At 45.0% G+C, this 24,604-nt stretch overlaps 1 protein-coding gene across 1 annotated transcript in view; it reads left to right on the top strand.

The window, feature by feature from the left end:
- Positions 1 to 24,604, top strand: part of SPAG16 (sperm associated antigen 16) — a 1,286,809-nt gene that overhangs the window by 860,017 nt on the left and 402,188 nt on the right. The window contains exon 14 of the mRNA XM_029606125.1: positions 19,367 to 19,432. Coding sequence (XP_029461985.1) covers positions 19,367 to 19,432 — 66 coding nt within the window. The remainder of the gene's footprint in view (positions 1 to 19,366; positions 19,433 to 24,604) is intronic.

Below are 24,604 nucleotides of genomic sequence, written 5' to 3'. Positions count from 1 at the left end.
ACCTGGGGGTCCAGCAGCGGTCCGGAACGGTCTCCTGCAATTGAATCGTGTTGTCTTCAGCCGGCGCCATTCTGCGCCGCCATTTTGCAAAATGGCGGCGGCCATAGACCAACATGATTCGACTGCAGGAAGTCGTTGGCCAGCTTGGGGGGGCCTCCTGACCCCCACAAGACTTGCCAAAAGTCCAGCGGGGGTCCGGAACAACCTCCTGCAGTCGAATCGTGTTGGTCTATGGCCGCCGCCATTTTGCAAAATGGCGGCGCAGAATGGCGCCGGCTGAAGACAACACGATTCAATTGCAGGAGACCGTTCCCTGTACGTACCTGGATCAGTCCAGACCGTGGGTTATGTCCCAAATCCAGCAGATGGAGTCAGCCCAAAGCTTCGAGGGGGCGTCACCATAAGTACTACTACCCCCTCTGCAGGAGTTCAGTATCTTCTGACTCCAGCAGATGCGAGTAGGGGAATCTGGGCTTGCTCCCGATTTCCTATAACCTATTCTGTTTTCCCTTGGTTGGGACTTTCTTCTCTGTCTTGTTGCTTTGTTTTGTCTTGGATCAAGTTGTACTTAAAAAAAAAAAAATAGTTAATTGATTAATTGGGGAGGCGGGGCTCCTTCGTTGTGCTGGCTCTCTGTCTCCTTTGTTTCCTCAGCGCGAGTCTGTGTTCTTGCCGGGGTAAGTTGTTTTTCTTGGTTTTCTCGGCTGTAGTTTTACTTTTCAGCTGGCTGACTGAGACTGCCGGTGAGCCCGGCCTACCAGCGTTTTCACTCGCTCCCGCGGCCATCTTGCCCGCTCCTCGTGGGCTGCAGGGAGCAGGGTGAGTGATTTCAGCGGGTTGCGAGGCCAGGATAGGCCCCCCCCGCGGCGCCGCTTGTTTTTATCGGCGGGTTGTGCAGGCCGTCCGGGCCCCCCCGCAGCGGCGCGCCGTCTCGCGGCCCCCCCCCTCCCGCCCTGAGGCTCACCGAGTGATTTTAGCTGCCGGGGTTGGTTTTTCTGAGCGCCTGCTATGCCGCGGCCGTCGCGTTGCTCGGCCTGCGGCGAGCCCGGCTCGCGCATTTCAAGGGAGGGCATCTGTGCTAGGTGCCTCCCAGGGGGGGAAGGCACGTCCGGGCCCCGCACTCGTTTTCCAGCGTTGACAGCCTTGCCCGGGCGGCGTGGGCCGGCCCCTCCCCCATTCCTGGCGGGAACGGCGGCCATTTTGCACGCACTGCGCCCCGAGGGAGATCGGACAGCGCTGGGGGATGGGGATGCTTCAGGGGACTCTCCCCCGAACTTACTGCCGGAGGAAGATCCGGAGCTGGATTCACGGGAGCAGGGTCCTTCGGGACTCCCCCCCGCGGAGATTCCCCCGAGTAGGCCGGGGTTCTCACCAGAGTTTATTCGTCTGATGCACACAGCGTACCTGCAGGAGCTGGCAGCTCCCGCGGGGCCTCTACCCCCCAAACTACCGCGACCTTCGTCCCTCTCCCCGGCCCCCCCCCCTCCGGGGGGCGTGGGGGCCCCACAGCTCCCCGTACACATCCGGCTCCCGGTGGGTTCGGGGGGGGCTGGCTCGGACCCAGTTTCCCCGGGATCGGACCCTGCCGTTTCGGGACAAGGGGACTCTACTTCAGAGGGAGAGGATCCACGCACGCTGCGCCTCTTCCAGCGGGAAGAGCTGGATGACCTAATCCCGCAAATCATTCAGGGGTTGGACCTCGATCCCCCGCCGGATCCGCCAGCTCCCGTCGCGCCCGCTGTCGTCACCTCTTCGAAGAAGGGGGACCCGGTCCTGGCGGCACTTCGTCCGCAGGCGCGGGCATTTCCCATCCACGAGTCGTTCCTGCAACTTCTTACTAGGGAATGGGATTCCCCGGAAGCTGCGCTAAAGGGCAGCAGAACCATGGAGAGGCTGTACCCGCTGCCGGAAGATTTTCTGGATCTCATCAAGGTACCCAGGGTGGACTCCGCGGTGACGGCGGTCACGAAGAGGACGACCATTCCGGTGACGGGTGGAGCGGCGCTGCGGGATACGCAGGATCGCAAATTGGAAGTATTCCTCAAGCGGGTCTTCGAGGTCTCCGCAGTGGGACTGCGGGCGGCGATGTGTAGCTCTCTTGCCCAGCGGGCTAGTCTTCTCTGGGTACAGCTACTGCTCACTTCTCAGGTGCTGCCTCCCGAGGAGGCCGCCCAGGCGGATCGACTCGAAGCCGCAGTGGCATACGGGGCTGATGCCTCCTACGATCTCTTCAGGGTCCTCGCCCGCTCCATGGCCTCGGTAGTGGCGGCGCGTCGACTCCTATGGCTCCGCAACTGGGCGGCGGACACGTCCTCCAAGTCGAGCCTGGGTTCCCTGCCTTTCAGGGATAAGTTCCTGTTCGGAGAGGAGCTGGACCAGATCATCAAGTCGCTAGGGGAAAACGCGGTCCATCGCCTGCCGGAAGACAGATATCGCTCCACCAGGGCGTTCTCGTCCTCCCGGACCAGAGCCAGGGCGCAAAGACGCTACAGGAGTTACAGGCCGGTGGTATCCCGGCCTCCTCCCTCCAGGGCTCAGCCCTGGTCCCGTTCCTTTCGCGGGCGCCGCCCAGCGCGTGCCGCTCCCACGGCGGGACAGCCCTCGCCCAAATCCTCTCAATGATGTTCAGCTCGCCTACTCCGCCGTTCCCAAGATCGGGGGACGGCTGGCGTTCTTTTACAAGGAGTGGGCACGGATCACCTCGGATCAGTGGGTTTTGAACACCATAGGACACGGCTACGCGTTGGAATTTGCCCGCGCTCCGAAGGGACGGTTCATCTTCTCCCCCTGCGGCTCGGCTACCAAGCAAAGGGCGGTGCAGCTGACCCTGGACAGACTGTGGGAGATAGGCGCCATTACGCCCGTACCCTCCGGAGAGGTGGGCTCGGGCCATTATTCCATCTACTTCGTCGTACCGAAGAAAGACGGTTCCTTCCGCCCCATACTGGACTTGAAGGAAGTCAACAAAGCCCTTCGGGTGGTCCGGTTCCGCATGGAAACGCTACGTTCGGTGATCGCGGCGGTACATCGAGGGGAGTTTCTGGCCTCCTTGGACCTGACGGAGGCCTACCTTCACATTCCCATTCGCCAGGAGCATCATCGTCTGCTACGGTTCAAGATCCTGGATCAGCATTTCCAGTTTGTGGCGCTTCCGTTCGGATTGGCAACGGCCCCGCGCACCTTTACCAAGATCATGGTAGTCGTGGCGGCTGCCCTCCGGAAGGAGGGGATTCTAGTACATCCTTATTTGGACGATTGGCTCATACGAGCGAAGTCTTTTCGACATGGACAGGCGGCAGTGGCCAGGGTGATAGAGTTTCTGCAGTCCCTGGGATGGGTGGTGAACTTCTCCAAGAGCTCCCTCGTGCCCTCGCAGCGCTTGGATTTCTTGGGGGCGACCTTCGACACACGTCTGGGCGCGGTTTTTCTACGGCAGGACAAGGCGCACGCCCTACGGGAACACATACAGCGATTCTCTGCATTACCAGCTCCCACCTCCTGGGACTGTCTTCAGCTCCTGGGGGTGATGGGCTCCACCATCGACATGGTTCCTTGGGCTTTTGTGCACCTCCGTCCTCTACAAAGAGCTCTTCTATCCCGTTGGAAACCACTCTCGCAGGACTACCAGGTGATACTTCCGCTGCCCCAGTTTGCCAGGGACAGCTTGGACTGGTGGATGGTCCCGGAGAATCTGGCTCGCGGCGTGTCCCTCGACCTACCAAATTGGGTGGTGGTGACCACCGACACCAGTCTCGTAGGCTGGGGAGCCGTCTGCGACCGAAGCGCCACGCAGGGGACGTGGTCCGCGGAGGAATCAAAGTGGTCCATCAATCGCCTGGAGACCAGAGCGGTCAGATTGGCGCTTCTCCATTTCCTGCCACTCCTTCAAAATCGGGAAGTCAGAATCTTATCGGACAACGCGACTACGGTAGCCTACATCAACCGTCAGGGCGGCACTCGCAGTCCGCAGGTCGCGCTCGAGGCAGCGATGCTGATGCAGTGGGCGGAACGGCATCTGCGCCGCCTCGCGGCCTCGCACATCACGGGCGTGGACAACGTCCAGGCGGACTTCCTCAGTCGCCAGCTTCTGGACCCCGGAGAGTGGTCGCTCTCCGACTCGGCCATGCAGCTACTCGTCCGGCGGTGGGGCTCCCCCCACCTCGATCTCATGGCGTCCGCACAGAACACCAAGGCGCCTCGCTTCTTCAGTCGCCGGAGAGAAAGAGGGGCGGAGGGCATAGATGCTCTCGCGCTCCCGTGGCCGGCCGATCTGCTCCTATACGCGTTTCCACCGTGGCCGCTGGTGGGAAGATTACTCCGACGAATAGAAGTTCATCAGGGGACTGTGATCTTCGTCGCACCAGAGTGACCAAGACGACCTTGGTTTGCGGATCTACTCCACCTGGTCATCGATGGACCCATCCGGCTGGGACATCTTCCCCGCCTACTGCACCAGGGACCGGTATTTTTCGACCAGGCAGAACTCTTCTGTCTTGCGGCCTGGCTTTTGAGAGGCGCCGCCTCCGCCGACGGGGGTACCCGGAGGCGGTAGTGTCAACTCTGCTGCGGTCTCGGAAGACTTCGACGTCGGTGGCCTACGTGCGTGTCTGGAAGGTGTTCGAACTGTGGTGTACCGACCGGAACACAAGACCCACGGAGGCGTCTGTCCCGCAGATTCTCCAGTTCCTACAGGCGGGAGTGAAAAAGGGGCTCGCTTACAACTCACTTCGGGTTCAAGTGGCCGCTCTTGGCTCCCTCCTGCGGGGAGGGGGATCTCTGTTACAGCATCCGGACATCATCCGTTTTCTCAAGGGTGGCAAGCACTTGCGGCCTCCATTGCGGGATCCTTGTCCCTCTTGGAGCCTCAATTTGGTATTACGTTCCATGTCGGGACCTCCGTTTGAACCACTGAGAAGTGCGACGATCAAGGACCTCACTCTCAAGGCGGTGTTCCTGGTGGCCACATGTTCCGCTCGGCGTATTTCGGAGCTGCAGGCTCTGTCCTGTCGAGAGCCTTATCTACGGTTCTCCGATTCGGGCGTTTCACTTCGTACTGTGCCTTCCTTCCTCCCGAAGGTGGTGTCCGCCTTTCATGTGAATCAGACGGTGGAATTGCCTGCTTTCTCTTCATCCGAGCCGCGGTCTCTTCGTCTCCTCGACGTCAAGCACACTCTGCGGGTCTACCTGGAGGCTACGAATGACTTTCGGACTTCTGACCATCTCTTCGTCCTTTGGTCTCGTCCCCGGAAGGGATCCCAGGCCTCGAAGACAACTATTGCCAGATGGCTGAAGGCCGGCATTGCCGCTTCCTACATCGGGACGGGGCGGACTCCTCCACCCGGTATTGTGGCGCATTCTACACGCTCTCAGGCGGCCTCCTGGGCAGAGAGTCGATCGGTATCTTCGCAAGAAATCTGTAGAGCGGCCACCTGGAAATCGTTGCACACGTTCTCGAGACACTACAGGCTACACCTCGCCTCGTCCGTCCATGGACACTTTGGCGAACAGGTTCTACGAGCAGGCCTCGCAGGATCCCACCCGGGTTAGGGAAGCTTGGGTACATCCCACGGTCTGGACTGATCCAGGTACGTACAGGGAAAAGAAAATTATTACTTACCTGCTAATTTTCGTTCCTGTAGTATCATGGATCAGTCCAGACGCCCACCGCATTTGGGTTCTACTCCTGCTCGGCTGTATTTGGGGTCTGATTTGACTCAGCTGTTATATGGTAGTGTCTTCTTCTTCTACTATGTTCTTTCACGTGTTCCCCGTTTCACTGTCTGTGACTGTTTTCCTTGGGGGTCGACACGAGTTGTGACCTCCCATCCGTTGGTGGGATGGTACAGTTCTCTCGGTTTTAAATTCAGCGGCTTATTGTTGCCGTTTCGTTTAAACTTGATCCAATTCAGGGGGTTTCTGTTTACTCGGGCTTTGATATTCTCGATACTGAACTCCTGCAGAGGGGGTAGTAGTACTTATGGTGACGCCCCCTCGAAGCTTTGGGCTGACTCCATCTGCTGGATTGGGGACATAACCCATGGTCTGGACTGATCCATGGTACTACAGGAACGAAAATTAGCAGGTAAGTAATAATTTTCTTTTCCGGACCGCCGCTGGACCCCCAGGTAATTTAAGGCATTTGGGGGGGTTCGGGAGGGTGGGGGATTTAATTTAAAGGGTCGGGAGTGGGTTTTAGGGTGTTTTAGTGTGCCGGTTTTCCTGCCCTCCCCCTTCCCCCGATTTAGCTACGGACCGCCGCTGGACCCCCAGGTAATTTAAGGCATTTGGGGGGGGGGGTTCGGGAGGGTGGGGGATTTAATTTAAAGGGTCGGGGGTGGGTTTTAGGGTGTTTTAGTGTGCCGGTTTTCCTGCCTTCCCCCGATTTACGATTTTTTGACGATAAATCGGGGGGATTGGTATTGTATCGTGGCCCTAACGATTTTTGACGATTTAAAATATATCGGACGATATTTTAAATCGTCAAAAAACGATTCACATCCCTAATATATATTACTGGCATCAGTAGCATGGGATCATATTAGTGTTTGGGTACTTGCCAGATTCTTGTAGCCTGGTTTGGCCTCTGTTGGAAACAGGATGCTGGGCTTGGTCTGACTGAGCATGGCAATTTCTATGTGATATTATATATTCAAAAGCCATTTAGACAGATAACTGAAAAGCTATCCATCTAATTTCTAGTTGACTATATTTAAAACTGTATGTGGCTAAATTCTAGCCTCACACAGGTCAATTCAGTAAAAGTCGCGGGAGAGCCGGCGAGCGCCCGTTCTCCCGACGCGCAGACAGGCCACTCTCCTGTGCGCGCGATTCAGGAGGGAACAACATGCAAATGAGGGCCCCTGGTAAAAGGAGCGGCGGTTGTCAGTGGGTTTGACAGGTGATACTCCATTTTACTTGCGTCGGTTCTTGAACCCGCTGACAGCTACGGGTTCGGAAAACGGACACCGGCAAAATTGAGCGTCCATCTTTTTTTTTTTTTAATTTTTACTGTTTTTTATACTTTTGGGGCCTCCAACTTAATATCGCTATGAGTAGCATGGGATCATAGTGATATGGGCAAGCGTTAATTTCTGAAAGTAAAATGTGCGGCTTGGCTGCACATTTTTCTTTCTGTATCGTGTGGGAATAATTAATAGAACCATCAACATGCATTTGCATGTTGCGGGCACTATTAGTTTCGGGGGGGGGGGGGGGTGGTTTGGCCATGTGTTTTGGACACGCTATTACCCCTTACTGTATAAGGGGTAAAAATAGCGCATCGAAAATGCGCGGACAAACGCGGGCTGTATCGGCCTTATAATGACTTAGAATTTAGCTGCATAAGTCGGGGGTGGTCCAGGGACAGGCAGGAAGCATTTCGGGGCAAGCCAGAGTTAGCCAAATATGTTGCTTTATCTGATATTCGAAGTTAGCCACTTCACCAATGAGGCTAATTCTGTTTATAGGATTGTCCTAAGGTATTAAGTAACAGGTTTTCACTCTGTTTATAATGGGTACCTATTGACAAATCCAGGGCTGGCCAGTGCCGCTTGGCTGTAGAAGCTGGCTCTGTGACTGGAACTATGGCTCCAAGCCCAAAAGCCCAGGATCTTGCAGCTGTGGGGGCCACTGTCTAGATGGTACAGGAGGATGTCCTTGAAATACATGCTGACCTCAGGAGGTTGGTGAATGTGGTAGAGGATCTTGTGCAGGCTCAAGAGTGCCTCATGAACGTTCTTGAGCTGGTGGGCATGAGGCAACCATCACAGCTATTGAGACCTATCCTCCTAAGCTTTCTGGTGCCTTTTATTTATGTAAATAGTTATATTCATAGATGTTCCCAACCCTACCCCCTTTTTTTGTTTTAAAAAAGTTAGTATGAAGCTTTAAAATCTTATATATGTGTTTATTGAAGTTGTATATTAGTTACCGTTTGTGTGTATCTTCTTATGCAGGTTATGTATCATGTCATCTCTGAGTCTAATTCCTTTCAGAATAGCCTACTGCACTCACTCTCACACACTCACTTGCATGTGGGGAAAAAAAGCACATTTTCTTAACATAAACGGTGTTTTCCATAGATAGCAGGATGAATTAGCCAATTATATACACATATAAGAAAATAATACACTACACCATTAAAGAAACAGCACTGTACACATATATAGCATATAAATATACATATACACAGGTCACATGCTATAAAGTACTGCATATTTTATAAAATATATATATATTTTTTAAATTAAATATGCATATGTATATATAAAATGTGTGTGTGTATATATATATCTATATATATATAAATTTTATATACATAAAATCTGTCCTTGTATACAAGCATTACATTTGTGCAAGAATGAGAGTATATCATAGCTTATCTTACTAATTGCGCCATCCCTGGAAGAAAAGGGCCTATGCTTAGGAATCTTAACTTCCAGACACGAGAATTGGACCTTCATGTCAGGGAGGTCATGAAGGTACAAACATGATATATGGGAAGAAAGTGGGAGCCTACAGAAAGCAGACCTGGGAGAAGTTCTGCCATAAACTGAATGCTATCTTCCTTCAGCAGTCATGTGCAAAACCTCAGTCACAACTGGTGAGACGTTAGACCCAAGGTCAAGGAAAAATAGGCAAGAATGAAGGCAGAAAGCCCATCAGCAAGAGAATTCTGATCCAAGCAGAATGAATGCTCCTGAGCAAGGTATCAGAGGTTGCAGTACAAGGGGTTGGTAAGCAGGACACTTCACACTCACAAGGTGAGCAGTCTTTGTAGGAAAGGGATATAATGTTCTTCCATATAGTGCCTAGTAAAGTTTCTAACTATACATATACAGTATATAGATAGACAGAAAGATATATAGATAGAGATATATTTATAAATAGTCTATGGTCTAAAAGGCAGATAGGGCATACAGTCATGGTTAACACCTTGCTGCCAGGCCTCTTTCTGTTCACCTCAGAAGAAGGCTCCTTTCTCTGATGGCATAGTTGGAAATATCCGCCTCTTCTGAAATGGGGATGGTCTAATCTTGCATACCATCTGAAGAAAGGAAGCACATCGAGGCCTGTTCACCTCTGTGCAGAAATACCAGATTTAGTTAGCTGAGCCTATGCCCCCCCCCCCCCCCCCAAAGGAGACCATCTGAAGAAAATAGGAAAAAGCATAAACATTGGCAAGTTAAATGTAAAACATTAATAAGACAGGCTAAGGAGGACTTTGAAAAGAACTTGGTCAAAGAGGCAAAAACTCATAATAAAAACTTTTTAAAAATATATCCAAAGCAGAAAGCCTGAAAGGGAGTTGATTGGACTGTTAGATGATTGAGGAGTTACAGGGGCACTTAAGGAAGATAAGGCCATCACGGAAAGACTAAATTATTTCTTTGTTTCAGTGTTTACTGATGAGGATGTTGGAGAGATAGACCTTCTGGAGACAGTTTTCAAGGGTGAAGATTAAAATTAACTGAACCAAATCACTGTGAACCTGGAAGATGTAATAGGCCAGATTGACAAACTGAAGAGTAGTAAATCACTTGGACCAGTTTTGAGTTTTGAAAGAACTCAAGAATGAAATTTCAGACTTATTACAAGTAATTTGTAACCTATCATAAAAATCATCTGTTGTACCTGAAGACTGGAAGGTGGCCAATGTAACCCCAATATTTAAAAAGGGCTCCAGAGGTGATCTGAGAAACTATAGGCCAGTGAGTCTGACTTCAGTGCTGGAAACTATTATAAAGAATAAAATCACAGAGCATATAGATAGACATGATTTAATGGGACACAGCCAGCATGGATTTACCCATAAGAAGTCTTCCCTCTCAAATCTGCTACATTTTTTTGAAGGGGTGAATAAACATGTGGATAAAGGTGAACCGATAGATGTAGTGTATTTGGATTTTCAGAAGGTGTTTGCCAAAGTCCATCATGAGAAGCTTCTAAGAAAACTGAAAAGTCATGGGATAGGAGGAGATGCCCTTTCGTGGATTGCAAACTGGTAAACAAGACAGGAAATAGAGTGGAATTAAATGGTCTGTTTTCACAGTGGATAAAGGTAAACAGTGAAGTGCCTCAGGGTTCTATACTTGAACCGGTGCTTTTTAATATATTTATAAATGATCTGGAAAGGGGTATGATGAGTGAGGTGATCAAATTTGCATCTAACACAAAATTATTCAGAGTAGTTAAATCACAAGCAGATTGTGATAAATTGCATGAGGACCTTGCGAGACTGGAATATTGGGCATCCATATGACAGATGAAATCTAATGTGGACAAGTAAAAGGTGATGCATATATGGAAAAATAATCCCTGCTCTAGTGACACCATGTTAGATTCCATATTAGGAGATACCACCCAGGAAAAAGATTTGGGCATCATAGTTGATGTTATATTGAAATCATTAGCTCAGTGTGCTATGTCAGCCAAAAAAGCAAAAAGAATTTTAGGAATTATTAGCAAGGGTATGACAAATAAAATGGAGGATGTCATAATGCCTCTGTTTTGTTCCGTGGTGAGATCGCACCTTGAATACTGTGTGCAATTCTGGTCATTACATAGCAAAAAAGATATAGTTGCACTGGAGAAAGTATATAGAAGGGCTACCAAAATAATAAAGAGCATGGAACAGCTCCACGATGAGGAAGGTCTAAAGAGGTTACGGCTGTTCAGCTTGGAGAAGAGAAGGCTCAGAGGGGATATGATAGAGGTCTACAAAATCATGAAAGGACTTGAACAGGTAAATGTGAATCAGTTATTTACTTTTTTGGATAATACAAGGACTAGGGGGAACACCATGAAGTTAGCAAGTAGCACATTAAAAAAAAAAAATCGGAAAAAAATATTTTTCTCTCTGAAATTCATTGCCAGAGGATGTGGTTAAGGCAGTTAGTATTGCTGGGTTTAAAAAAGTTTTGAATAAGTTCCTGGAGGAGAAGGCCATAAACTGCTGTTAATCAATAGTGAATAGCCACTGCATGTTGCCAGTATTTGTAGCATGGCTTCTATTTAATATTTGAATACTTGCCAGGTACTTGTGACTTGAATTGTCCACTGTTGGAAACAGGATACTGGGCTTGATGGACCCCTAGTTTGACATAGTATGGCATATCTTATATTCTTTTGTTATATCACAGGAAAAAATAATTTGTTTGCTCTGCAAAAATATCACCTTTATCATCTTTCTATTGTAAATAAGTGCACCTTCACCTTTGAAAATATTTTGTATCAGAGTGTTAATTTTCTGTACAATCTGCTAGTGCATCTAGCAAATGTATCCCCTGCAATTCTTCCTCACTCATTTCATATGCCTATTTCTTCTCCTCCTCTACAACAGTGGGCATTGTAAGATGATCAACTTGCCCTTCTAGAGGAGGCAGGCCTCGGCTTTTAGTCAGGTTATGAAGTATGCAGCAGGCTGTAAAGATGTCAGGCAACGGAAATGTGTTTTGTGTAGGCCAAAGGTTCCCTCATTGACTGATCTGTGTGTGCAAATGGGCTGTGATGTACCTGACATCTGCAGCAGTCTGTAGTTATCCCTGTGGGATCATAAGCTAAGTTGTAAGAGTACATTTCTATCAACTGTAGGGGAGAAGTTCCATGATGATCCTCTGGACATTGCAGAGCAATGGAAGCCCTTACAGTTGCAGATGGTGACCTCATCTGCAAGTGGCTTTACTTTGGATGTGAGTGCAAAAGTTAGCCCTAGAACAGAGGAGAAACATCCAATTAGGTAAAAATGAGTCATTATTTGTTGTTGTTTCTGTCTGCTCTGAGGAAAAGCTATATACTGATGTGTTTTCCTGAAAAATGCAGATACTATTCTATACATATGGAAGTAGCTGACTGACTTTTTGCAGCTGTGAACCCTAGAGGTGTCTGGAAGGTACTGGTGGTAAAAATGGTTAGGACCATAGAGATCTTGAAGTGTACTGGCCTCTCTGAGTGGAATGGTGCAGATCCTACTCTAACTGCATTCCTTGTTGAACCTGAACCTTCACAAGACTTGATCCTCTGACAGATCCAGAAACCATGCCGTAATCCTATGTACTCTCTCTAAGTGGTTGCACCTCCTCCTCAATTCTCGCTCCTTCCTCAAACATTGGACCTTGGGTATCCATAAATGTATAATGTTCATGTTGAATATTACTTCACTACCACTCACTCACTTCCCACTTAGCCCCACTGACATACATATACCCCTGTTAGACCCAGTCATACCCTCTAACAACCCTCCTTTCGGTTATCTCCAGTCAGCCACAATGACACACTCACATCCCTAGAAATGCAGTGTCATTCACTTAAAGGTTCCCCCAAAGAGTATAAGCAAACCTTGGATCAGACAAAAGGGCAGACCGACGAAAAGAAAGTTAAAAGAGACATAAAACAAATGTATGGGCAAGAACAATGATTTCCCAGGTAGCCCCCCACACTCTCTGTCTCTATTCCTAGCAAGTTGTACTTTTTTCTCCCTACGAGAACCAGCATGCCAAACGCCAGGTCCAAAAAGACAATGAGGTTTGAATTTGTGGTTTTAAAATAGCAGGTGTAAAAGCACTTCCATATTCTTGTTGACATTCGCATGTATGCTCTTTATAAAACAGCAAAAAATGCAAACATCCAAACCTCACCTAACATGTCCCAAATATGCCCACTTTTTTCACACATATTTTCCCATGCGAGTGCACACATACTTGGCCTGTTTTCAAAATTACTTATATGCAGATATGTTGAATGTATGCATGTACAAGGGGAATCCAAGATGGAGGAAAGCAGCAGGTAATGGTCAGCCTGCTCCTAGGTGTTTGCTTGTTTAAATTTTCCTGGCTCTTAATGGATGAAAGAGAAGAGCAAGGTGTGGGGGATTACCTACATTGCCTGTGTCGGGGCCTGTGGACACCCATGTTTCTGGAGTCCTTCATTGCTGGAGCAGCAATTGCTGAGGGGAGCAATTGGGAAAAGTTTGCCACCATCTTCTCTTACCTCATTAGTTTCACTCAGCCCAGCAATGAGAATTCCATCCTTGAATCTGGCAACCGCTCGTGATTTCATGTGGCAAGGAGGTGACTTGCCGAACAAAGTTTCTATGGCGTAGCTCTTGCTGCAAGTTCCACAGAGGAAAGATCAATGTTGGTTGCAGATGGCCATGGGAATGCTGACGTTTTCAAGGGGCCTCGGTGGCAGAAAAGGGAAGATGGCAGAGCCTCTCTGTCTTGTTGGCTTGATGTGTCTACTTTTCAGTCTTATACCTATTGTTTTAACCTGGTAAAGCCGTCTGAATTTACATTGGAAGCGATTTGTTTCATGATTAAAGGTCTAGGGAATTTTATTATATTGCAAATCTCTGTCCTGACTGGCAAATATTTAATACTTTAAAATCATGTCCAGACTATAGAGAATAATTTCTTCGAGATTGACTCCAGAGTATCGGAGTTACAAAACAAGGTCCAGGATATTTCTAATCTACAGGATTATTTGTTTTAAGATTCAATTTTTCTTTAAAATAAATTGGAAAATACTGAAAATTTGGTCAGGAGAAGAAATTTGAGGTTTATTAATTTTCCTAAACTACAAATTGTAATACCTAGAAATATATTTAGGAGATATTTGATAGAGATTCTTAAGATACCAGAACAGTCAATTCCTTCTGTATCAAGGATTTATTATCTTCCTTCATTTAAAAGAGAAGAGGATATATCGGACAGTCATCATCAAGTTTCTGTGAACATGGATCAACCCCTTGATGTTTTGGCATTATTAGAGACTTCTAATACTGCTAATGCCACAAGTGCTGCTTTGGTAGTTTCTATGGTATTGGAAGCAGACAGCGATTGGCTATTAAAGATGTATTTTAGGCATCCTGGTTAGACCTTTTTGCAGCATAGAATCATGGTATATTCCAATGTCTACAAACTCATAAGGAACATAAACAGTTTCTTTTGATGTGCCCTCAGGTTTTACAGCTTGGTGCTGTATGTTTCCTTAAATTTCCATGTACATGCTGTATTAAGTATAGAGGTACTTCATATATATTCTTTGAACCATCTCAAATTTCTTTTTCTTGAGTGATAAGATTGTTCAGGTTCCCTCATTGTCTTTATCTTTTGTAGTTTAGGATGATGTTCTCATTTACATATTTTTGGCTCTGGATACATACTGATTCCTTTATTTTCTTTGTTAATGACATAAGTTTCCTGATGGGTTGTGACAATGAATCCTTTCAATTTTTGGACTTCAAATTAAGCTATAATGTTTTTTCCCCCCTTTTTCTATATTTTTCTGTACAATTTTATTTTTTTCTATTCAAGTTTTTCTTGATAATTATAATCTTAAAAGTACTTAGGACAATACAGTAGAGTAGTCTATGAACCCCACATCACAACTAGCATATTGATAACACTATGTATGATACATTTACCCGTAAAAGTACTTTCAGTACACTCGGTCATGACCCACTTCTCTAAAAATTATTTTGTCTAATGATATATTGTAACCAAACTTTTGACGGCACCTGTTAGAATGCTAGTTTTTTTATACTCAAAGCAGACTTTGTGAAATTTGGCACACTTTAGTACATGAGCATCCTAGGCCCTCTTAAAACATCTGCCATTTAGTGTAATCAATAGGAGAGGAAAAACTAAAAGGAGAAAGAGTAACTTCTATCTCGCCCCCCTCCGCCCAAACAAAAAAAAATGTGATGAGGGAAAGCTATATGATTCCACTGAGCTTCTATAAGAGAAATAAATTTACAGGCAAGTTATTTTACACTCTCTTAGAATATGCTGCCTCAATGGAAATCATTATGATTTTGCACTATTCTTGGCTTGGTCAATATTTTTGGGTCAAGAATTTTTCAGCACAAATGGTTGCACTATTTAAATGCACATAAGTTTTTAGTGTCATCCAGAAACATTTGAATTTGCAGCATGCAAGTTCATTTACCATGTGGGTTGTTAAGTGCAATTTTCAAAACATAAATAAAAGACAAACTTTTATATTGTGGGGTTGATGATTAAAATTGAGGGCTTGTAACCAAGCATTGCATTAGAGCTTTTCAGCAATGTGATTAGCCCATTTCCATGATTGTTCCATAAACTAATTTGTAAGGATGACTATCATGTGATATTGATTGTCACATTATTTATGGTGAGATATATTGATACTATCATTGACATTAAAAGTCATCCTTAATAACTGGCAGCATAGTTCCTTCTTAAAATACTATGTGCAATATATTATGTTTGATGCACAAATGTGAAGCTGTTACAGCAGAAAATAATAATAGACAAAGTATATTTCAGAAATAAGGAATGCTGTATATCATTATATCTCAGATGCTGTAATTCAGGCTTTTTCTAATAACCTCAGAAAAGATGTGTTGCATAATGAGTAAATATTCAAAGGGGTTTCAAGCCGTCGGTTTAGAATATAAAAGTGTAATATATTCATAAATTCTCCCAATAAAACCCATTTTAAGAAGTACTTTCTTTAGAAAGGACCACACCACCCTGTCGAAAGCCTTTTCTGCATCACAGGTCACTAGTAGCGGATCCTTAAGGGAGAGAATAACACTATTTTCCAAGGCAGCTTGGACTTTGTGCAAATTTACTGCTGACCTTCTTCCAGATACAAAACCCACTTGATTTGGGGATATAATCAAGGGCATGATAGGCTTGAGCCTGTTAGCTATAATCTTAGCATATAATTTAATATCCAAATTTAGCAGGGAGATGGGTCTATAGGAAGATGGCTGAAAGGATCTCTCCCGGGTTTGGGAAGGACTACAATGGTGGCTGACCATAATGTAGGGGGCATCACACCTTCACTAGCTATAGTTTCAAACATATTAGTAAGGACTGGAGCCATGTCATCTGCTAGGGATTTATAGAAAATTGCCGTCATACCATCCGGCCCTGGAGTCTTATTCTCTTTGAGCAACTTAATGGCCTCTAGAACTTCCGTATGTTCGATAGGGCGATTTAAGCAAATCTGCTGTTCAGCTGTTAACTGAGGTAGATTAACAGATTGTAAAAATGTATCTATTCCCTGTTCATCTACCTCCTCTGTGGTATATAAGGCATGATAGTAATCAGAAAAAAATTGTGCAATTGTTTGGGAAGTTGTTTTAATTTCACCTTGGGGGTTCCGAAGGTTAGCTATAAATTTTGAAGGTTCTTGGGATTTTAACAGACGAGCTAGTAAGCGCCCTGCTTTGTTCCCAAAATGAAAAAATTGAAACTGCCTGTGTCAGAGATATCTAGCCGCCCGTTCATGTAATAGACTGTTGAGGGCCGTCTGTGCCACCTTATATTGAGAAAGAAGACCCTCCTCCCCACCCTGGGCAATCCTCCTTTTAAGTTTCCTCATTTGATCTTTGAGGGAGAGGATTGCTACATCTGCTTTCTTTTTTATTTGGCTAGCATAATTAATGATGTCCCCCCGTAAAACCGATTTCGCCGTTTCCCATAACAACACTGACTGGTGAGAGTGTTGGCCATTATAATGTATAAAATCCTGCCACTTCTTACGTAAATAGGCCGGAAATTCTGGGTCCGTAGTTAGATGGGAGGGGAGACACCACTGACCCTTTATTCTGCTTTTAAAAAATAATTAAAAGTAATTTTCTTAAGTTACTGTTTTGTTTCTTAGCATTATTTCACCATTCCATAAGCCCCCTAGGTTAATCCTCAATGATTCCATGGGTACAGAGAATTCTTGATTTTGGAGCCCAAAAAATACCCTCAATTTATACATGAGATCGACTTATACACGAGTATATACAGTAATCTCACAATTCTGAATAATGGGCCTTATTTTGCTTTTAACTAATCAGTAAATTGTTATTTAACACCCAGAACCTGGTCCTGCCTGATTTGTTACAGTATCTCCTTCCTGGGGATGCCATAGCTATCAACATATGCAGGTCACAGACCATTGTCTGGGCCACAGATGAGAGTCTCCCCCCATAGAAAGAATCCCCCCCCCCCCCCCCCCAGCGATCAAGAGTCAAGCTGGGAAAAGGTCAGCTAGCTGGAGTAACCCCAGAGGTTATAAATGAGATTGTGTGCCTTTGAAACTAAACTCCCCAAGTAAGGGTTACACTTGTAATTCACTGGAATCCAGAAACTGTACTATCCTCTGTTTTAGCAGAAATCCCATTAATTTACTTCCACAGAGGTAGACTAACTGGCTTGTTCCTTCTTACTTCCACTTTTTTGTTAAGGAACCATGTCTATCTGTCTCCAGTCCTCCAGAACTACTCAATTTGAAAAGATCAGTCAATGGAGCTGCCAGAGTTTCTCTAAGTTCCCTTAATACCCTTGAATGTATCTGTCTGGCTCCATTACTTTATCTACTTTTAGTTCAGCAAGCTGTTCATGAACATAGTTTTCTGATAATCATTTGATGTTTACCTCACTTCCAATCGTATTTGTGTCTGTTTTCTGTGGTCCTACTCAGAGACAAAGAACAGAAGTATTTGTTAAGTAATTCTGATTTTTCCTCATCAGCCTCTACATATTCATCCACCTATGAATCCCACAATGTCACTTATGCACTTCCTCCTAAAATAAAAAAGTCTTGCCTTCTCATTTTACTGTATTAACTATTTTTTCTTCTATTTACATCTTCACTGTCCTGACTACTTTCTTAGTTTCTCTTAGCTTTTCCAGATATTGTTAGCTGTCTTTCAAGTACAGGAGGCTAGCCTCTTTCAGTGGAAAGGAGGCTCTAGAACAAGGGGTCATGGAATGAGGGTGAAAGGAGATACACTCAGGAGTAATCTTAGGAAATATCTCTTTACAGAGAGGAGAGTAGATGCAAAGAACAGTCTCACAGTGGAGGTGGTGGAGAAAAAATGGTATCTGAATTCAAGAAAGCATGGATAAATGCAGGGGATCTCTGAGGAGTGATGGGAATTGTAAAAGCTATGTAAATTGGTAAGATGGGCAGACTAGATGGGCCATATGGTCTTTTTCTGCCATCATGTTTCTGTTTTTCTGTGATATCTTGTAGTTTATGAATGCCAACATTTTTTTCCTTAACTTTCTGCTACTTTAGAAAAGCTTAGTGGCCTGTTTTAACTCTTCCTTTTATTTAGTTTCCTAACAAAAAGGTTAGTTGTCCTTGCAATATCTCCTTTTCGTTTTTCTCACTGCTTTTCTACTTCCCCTAGATTTTCTCATCCAGCTAATGTCTCCTTGAGGTACTCTTCCATTTTCAGAAAGTTAGAATTCCTGAAATCTAGGACCCTTGCTTCTGAATAAACCGTCATTGCCTGTGCTCTAATACTGAACCACATCATTCAGTGATCATTGGATCCCAGATGATCATCCACTATCACATCAGAATCACTCTTGGCATTTGTAAGCACCAGGTCCAATATTGCCCCTCCTGGAGAGTTCCATTACCAGTTGATGGAACAGTTCTAGCTGAAGAGAATCCAGGATTCCTCTGCTTCTAGATGACACCACAGTCAGAATGACTAATCACCATCTGGCATATTGAACTTAGCAACAACATCTCTCCTTTCATAACTTATTTTGTGAATATCTCCACTAAATATGTATCCATTTCTTCTGCCTGTGATAGAGGTCTGTATATTATATCAATTTAAATACTGTTCCATTCCCTCATAAGCCTAACAGTTCTGTTGCTTTAATTTTATATTTATATATAGTGCCACTCCTCTTCCATTTCTTCGTGTCTTGTCCTTCCTGAATACATTGCTATCTTTTTTGCAGAATTGTTCATAGAAAGGTTTTTACCAAGTTTGAAAAGTTGTGCATGTAAGTTTTCTATCAAGCTTATTTTTATACAAGTCACAGTTGAAAATTTACAGGTGGAAAATTATATCTTTTGCACAAATGCCGGTATATTATATCACATAAGCTGTTCTGGTAAACTCTTTCAGTTTCAGGAATGTACATGATGCAGATAACTTAATCCATATGTCTGACCCTAATAAGCTGCTACTATTGGAGAAAGTCAATGACAGGCATGTCATTTCACTAATCTAGGGTTTTAATTTGATTACTATATGCTTATTTACTCACAAATATCTATTACCAAATAGTAAGAATATATAGACAGTAGGAAACATTTTATTTCTCAGAGAGAGAAAGATGTTCTCTACCTAATTATGGATATATATAGTAGAAAGTTGACTTTTTGTTGGAGAAAACTAGAATGAGTTTAAATTTTAGTAGCTCAGTTATTATATACATATATAGGTATTTGTAGCAGATTGCAGCTGTACATTTCTGGTGAAACACATGAACTAATTTACAGTAACTATATAAGAAGGTTTATGCATGTGCTAGTTATAGTTGCTGAATTTGATTGTTTTACTCTTTTGTTTCAGGGTCTCTGTGCACAGACATTTTATGGTCACCTGCATTCCTGTAATGATGCCACATTCAACATGAAGGTAAATTTCCTAAATTGATGCTTTTATACCCACTGTTTGGTTCTTAAAGTAAGTTTCAGTTGCCACTATTAAAGCTGTAGAAGGTTCAGGATCATCTTCAGCAAATTTCTCACATGTAATATACTATGTCTGTCCTGTCATGTATATTGTATCACTGGTGTAAAGTGCTTCATTTAAATGCATTTGCATCTGTGAGTGCAGAATCTATTGCTGTGGGAAATGTGAGAATATTTCTTCAGGATCTAATATCGATTCCATAAAGCCTTACAATTGTGTCTCTGTAAATGCATTAGTGGAATAGTTCCTTTTACTAATGTTTTATTGAAGAAACCTTAAAAGAAATTACCATGTTTGTGGCCATTTTCATTTCTATTACACAGTTACATCTAAGAGAATGTCACATTAAAAATAATCTTTCCCAAAACCAGGCTCTTGTACCTGCAGAAATGTTTCAAGAAGTACCTACTTGAAGTATTGAAAATCATGGCTAAATCTAGCCCATGAATGTCCAAAATGTATTATTATATACCATGAACTAGATGGGATATAAATCCAGATTAGGGAAGCATGGACACTGTGTCAACTATAGACAGTCAGGATTTGCTGGTTTTTGTATGTATTTATTTATTATTATTTCATAGTTATTGACCATAATTAAAATTTAATACTCAAACCTGTAAACAAATGAAACATATAGAAACATAGAAATGATGGCAGAAAAGGACCATATGATTCATCCAATCTGCCCAGCAAGCTTATGGTAGTATCTGCCTCGCCGTACAGGTTTTCACCATTCTTATTAGTGTCCTAGACCTTAACATTCAGGGCCCTCGTTGGTTGCTGGTTGAAGCAGAGAAAACTGATGGAGTTTTATTAACAGCATGTATAGGCATATTGGTTAAAAGTAGTAACTACTAGAGGTGTGAATCGTGTGCCCTATCGTCTTAACGATCGAAATCATCTGGCAGGAGAAGAAAATCGTGTTTGGCACGATTTTTTAGTTAAAAAATCATTTTTTCCGATTAGTGCACACTAACGGGAGTTAGTGCGCACTAACCATTGTTAGTGCGCACTAACAGAAAATAATACAATTTGACACTTTTCAGGTCAGTTAAGGTCAGTTTAGGAATGAATATGTATTCCTATTGGCTGCCCTCTTATTTATTCATGTTACCAAGGTTCCCACTGACAATATATGGGGGATGGGAAATGGAAACAGTTGGTAGCTTGACAAAAAAAGTAATGTGATCAGTCAAAGTGACTAGAACTTGTGCCCTAACCCTGATACCAGGGGTGTTGTGATCTTCCTGCACACAGTGCCCTATCCCTGATACCAGGGGTGTTGTGATCTTCATGCACTCAGTGCCATAAGAACATAAGAACATAAGAAAATGCCATACTGGGTCAGACCAAGGGTCCATCAAGCCCAGCATCCTGTTTCCAACAGTGGCCAATCCAGGCCATAAGAACCTGGCAAGTACCCAAAAACTAAGTCTATTCCATGTAACCATTGCTAATGGCAGTGGCTATTCTCTAAGTGAACTTAATAGCAGGTAATGGACTTCTCCTCCAAGAACTTATCCAATCCTTTTTTAAAGACACTATACTAACTGCATGAACCACATTCTCTGGCAACAAATTCCAGAGTTTAATTGTGCGTTGAGTAAAAAAGAACTTTCTCCGATTAGTTTTAAATGTGCCCCATGCTAACTTCATGGAGTGTCCCCTAGTCTTTCTACTATCCGAAAGAGTAAATAACCGATTCACATCTACCCCTTTTGTTATCCCTATTAATACCTGGAGTGTTGTGATCTTCCTGCACACAGTGCCCTAACCCTGATACCAGGGGTGTTGTGATCTTCCTGCATGCAGTGCCCTAACCCTGATACCAGGGCTGTTGTGATCTTCCTGCACAAAGTGCCCTATCCCTAATACCAGGAGTGTTGTGATCTTCCTGCACAAAGTGCCCTATCCCTAATACCAGGAGTGTTGTGATCTTCCTGCACAAAGTGCCCTAACCCTGATACCAGGAGTGCTGTGATCTTCCTGCACAAAGTGCCCTATCCCTAATACCAGGAGTGTTGTGATCTTCCTGCACAAAGTGCCCTAACCCTGATACCAGGGGTGTTGTGATCTTCCTGCACGCAGTGCCCTAACCCTGATACCAGGGGTGTTGTGATCTTCCTGCACAAAGTGCCCTATCCCTAATACCAGGAGCGTTGTGATCTTCCTGCACAAAGTGCCCTAACCCTGATACCAGGAGTGCTGTGATCTTCCTGCACACAGTGCCCTAACCCTGATACCAGGGGTGTTGTGATCTTCCTGCACAAAGTGCCCTAACCCTGATACCAGGAGTGCTGTGATCTTCCTGCACAAAGTGCCCTATCCCTAATACCAGGAGTGCTGTGATCTTCCTGCACACAGTGCCCTAACCCTGATACCAGGGGTGTTGTGATCTTCCTGCATGCAGTGCCCTATCCCTATTAATACCAGGAGTGTTGTAATCTTCCTGCACACAGTGCCCTAACCCTGATACCAGGGGTGTTGTGATCTTCCTGCACGCAGTGCCCTAACCCTGATACCAGGGGTGATGTGATCTTCCTGCATGCAGTGCAATATCCCTAATAATACCAGGAGTGTTGTAATCTTCCTGCACACAGTGCCCTAACCCTGATACCAGGGGTGTTGTGATCTTCCTGCACACAGTGCCCTAACCCTGATACCAGGGGTGTTGTGATCTTCCTGCACGCAGTGCCCTAACCCTGATACCAGGGGTGATGTGATCTTCCTGCATGCAGTGCAATATCCCTAATAATACCAGGAGTGTTGTAATCTTCCTGCACACAGTGCCCTAACCCTGATACCAGGGGTGTTGTGATCTTCCTGCACACAGTGCCCTAACCCTGATACCAGGGGTGTTGTGATCTTCCTGCATGCAGTGCCCTAACCCTGATACCAGGGGTGTTGTGATCTTCCTGCACAAAGTGCCCTATCCCTAATACCAGGAGTGTTGTGATCTTCCTGCACAAAGTGCCCTAACCCTGACACCAGGAGTGCTGTGATCTTCCTGCACACAGTGCCCTATCCCTGATACCAGGGGTGTTGTGATCTTCCTGCATGCAGTGCCCTATCCCGGTTACCGGGGGTGTTGTGATCTTCTTGCACACATCCCGGTATCAGGGATAGGGCACTGCATGCAGGAAGATGACAACACCACTGGTATCAGGGTTAGGGCACTGTGTGCAGGAAGATCACAACACCCCTGGTATCAGGGATAGGGCACTGTGTGCAGGAAGATCACAACACTCCTGGTATTAATAGGGATAGGGCACTGCATGCAGGAAGATCACAACACCCCTGGTATCAGGGATAGGGCACTGCATGCAGGAAGATCACAACACCCCTGGTATCAGGGTAGGGCACTGTGTGCAGGAAGATCACAACACCCCTGGTATAAGGGTTAGGGCACTGTGTGCAGGAAGATCACAACACTCCTGGTATTAATAGGGATAGGGCACTGCATGCAGGAAGATCACAACACCCCTGGTATCATGGATAGGGCACTGGGTGGAGGAAGATCACAACACTCCTGGTATTAGGTATAGGGCATTGCATGCAGGAAGATCACAACACCCCTGGTATAAGGGTTAAGGCACTGTGTGCAGGAAGATCACAACACCCCTGGTATCAGGGATAGGGCACTGTGTGCAGGAAGATCACAACACCCCTGGTATCAGGGATAGGGCACTGAGTGCAGGAAGATCACAACACCCCTGGTATCTGGAATAGGGCACAAGTTCTAGTCACATTGATTGATCACATTACTTTTTTTGTCAACTACCAACAGTTTCCATTTCCCATCCCCCCAACCATCACCTCAGTGGGAACCTTGGTAACATCAATAGATAAGAGGGCAGCCAGCCAATAGGAATACATATTCATTCCTAACTGACCTTTACTGACCTGGAAAGTGTCAATAATTTGTATCATTTTCTGTTAGTGTTCCTGAGTTTCCATTTCCATTTCCCATCCCCCCAACCATCACCTTAGTGGGAATGTTGGTAACATCAATAGATAAGAGGGCAGCCAGCCAATAGGAATACATATTCATTCCTAACTGACCTTTACTAACCTGGAAAGTGTCAATTTGTATCATTTTCTGTTAGTGCGCACTAACGGGAGTTAATGCTCACTAACTGGGAGTTAGTGCGCACTAACTCCCGTTAGTGCGCACTAACACGATTTAATGATTTTTAACGATAAATTGTTAGAATTTCTATTGTATTGTGTTCTTTAACCATTTAAGACGATATTAAAATTATCGGACGATAATTTTAATCGTTGAAAAACGATTCACATCCCTAGTAACTACCGCAACAGTTAAGTTTCTCCCATGCACTCTTTTCTTCATTTCCATTGTCTAGATTTTAGGGATCCATAGTATTTATCCCATGCCCCTTTGAACTGAATTCAAATGAATTCTTTCACTGTTTTTGTCTTCACCACCTTCTCCAGAAGGACTTTCCAGGCATCTACTACCCTTTCCATGAAGAAATATTTCCTGACATTGGTTCTGAGTCATCCTCCCTGAAGTTTCATTTTGTAACCTCTAATTCTACTGATTTCTTTCCAATGAAAAAGTTTGACGATTGTGGATCATTACAGAACTTCAGATACCTGAAAGGTTTTATCATATCTCCTCTGAACCTTCTCTCTTCCAGGGTATACATATTCAGATCCTTCAGGCTCTCCTCATAGAACTTCTGATACAGATTCCACACCATTTTGGTTGCTCTTCTCTGAACCACCTCCATCCTGTCTTTATCCCTCTTCAGATACGGACTCCAGAACTGAACATAGTACTCCAAATGAAGCTTCACCAAGGACCTATACCTCCTTTTTCTTACTGGTTATTCCCCTCTTTATGTTGTCCAGCATTCCTCTGGCTTTATCTATTGCCTTGTCACATTGTTTCGCCATCTTCAGATCTCTAGGCACTATTACCCCAAGATATCTCTCCTGGTCCGTGTGCATCAGTCTTACATGCCCTATCACATACAGCTCTTTTGGATTGCTGCACTCCAGAAGCATGACTCTGTACTTCTTGGCATTGAATCCCAGCTGCCAAATCTTCAACCACTCTTCCAGCTTTCTTAAATCACTTTTCATTCT

The sequence above is a fragment of the Rhinatrema bivittatum genome, chromosome 6, assembly GCF_901001135.1.
Source record: "Rhinatrema bivittatum chromosome 6, aRhiBiv1.1, whole genome shotgun sequence".
Classification (NCBI taxonomy): domain Eukaryota; kingdom Metazoa; phylum Chordata; class Amphibia; order Gymnophiona; family Rhinatrematidae; genus Rhinatrema; species Rhinatrema bivittatum.
Note: the sequence above shows the minus strand (reverse complement) of the source record. Positions and strands in the feature narration are given on the sequence as shown.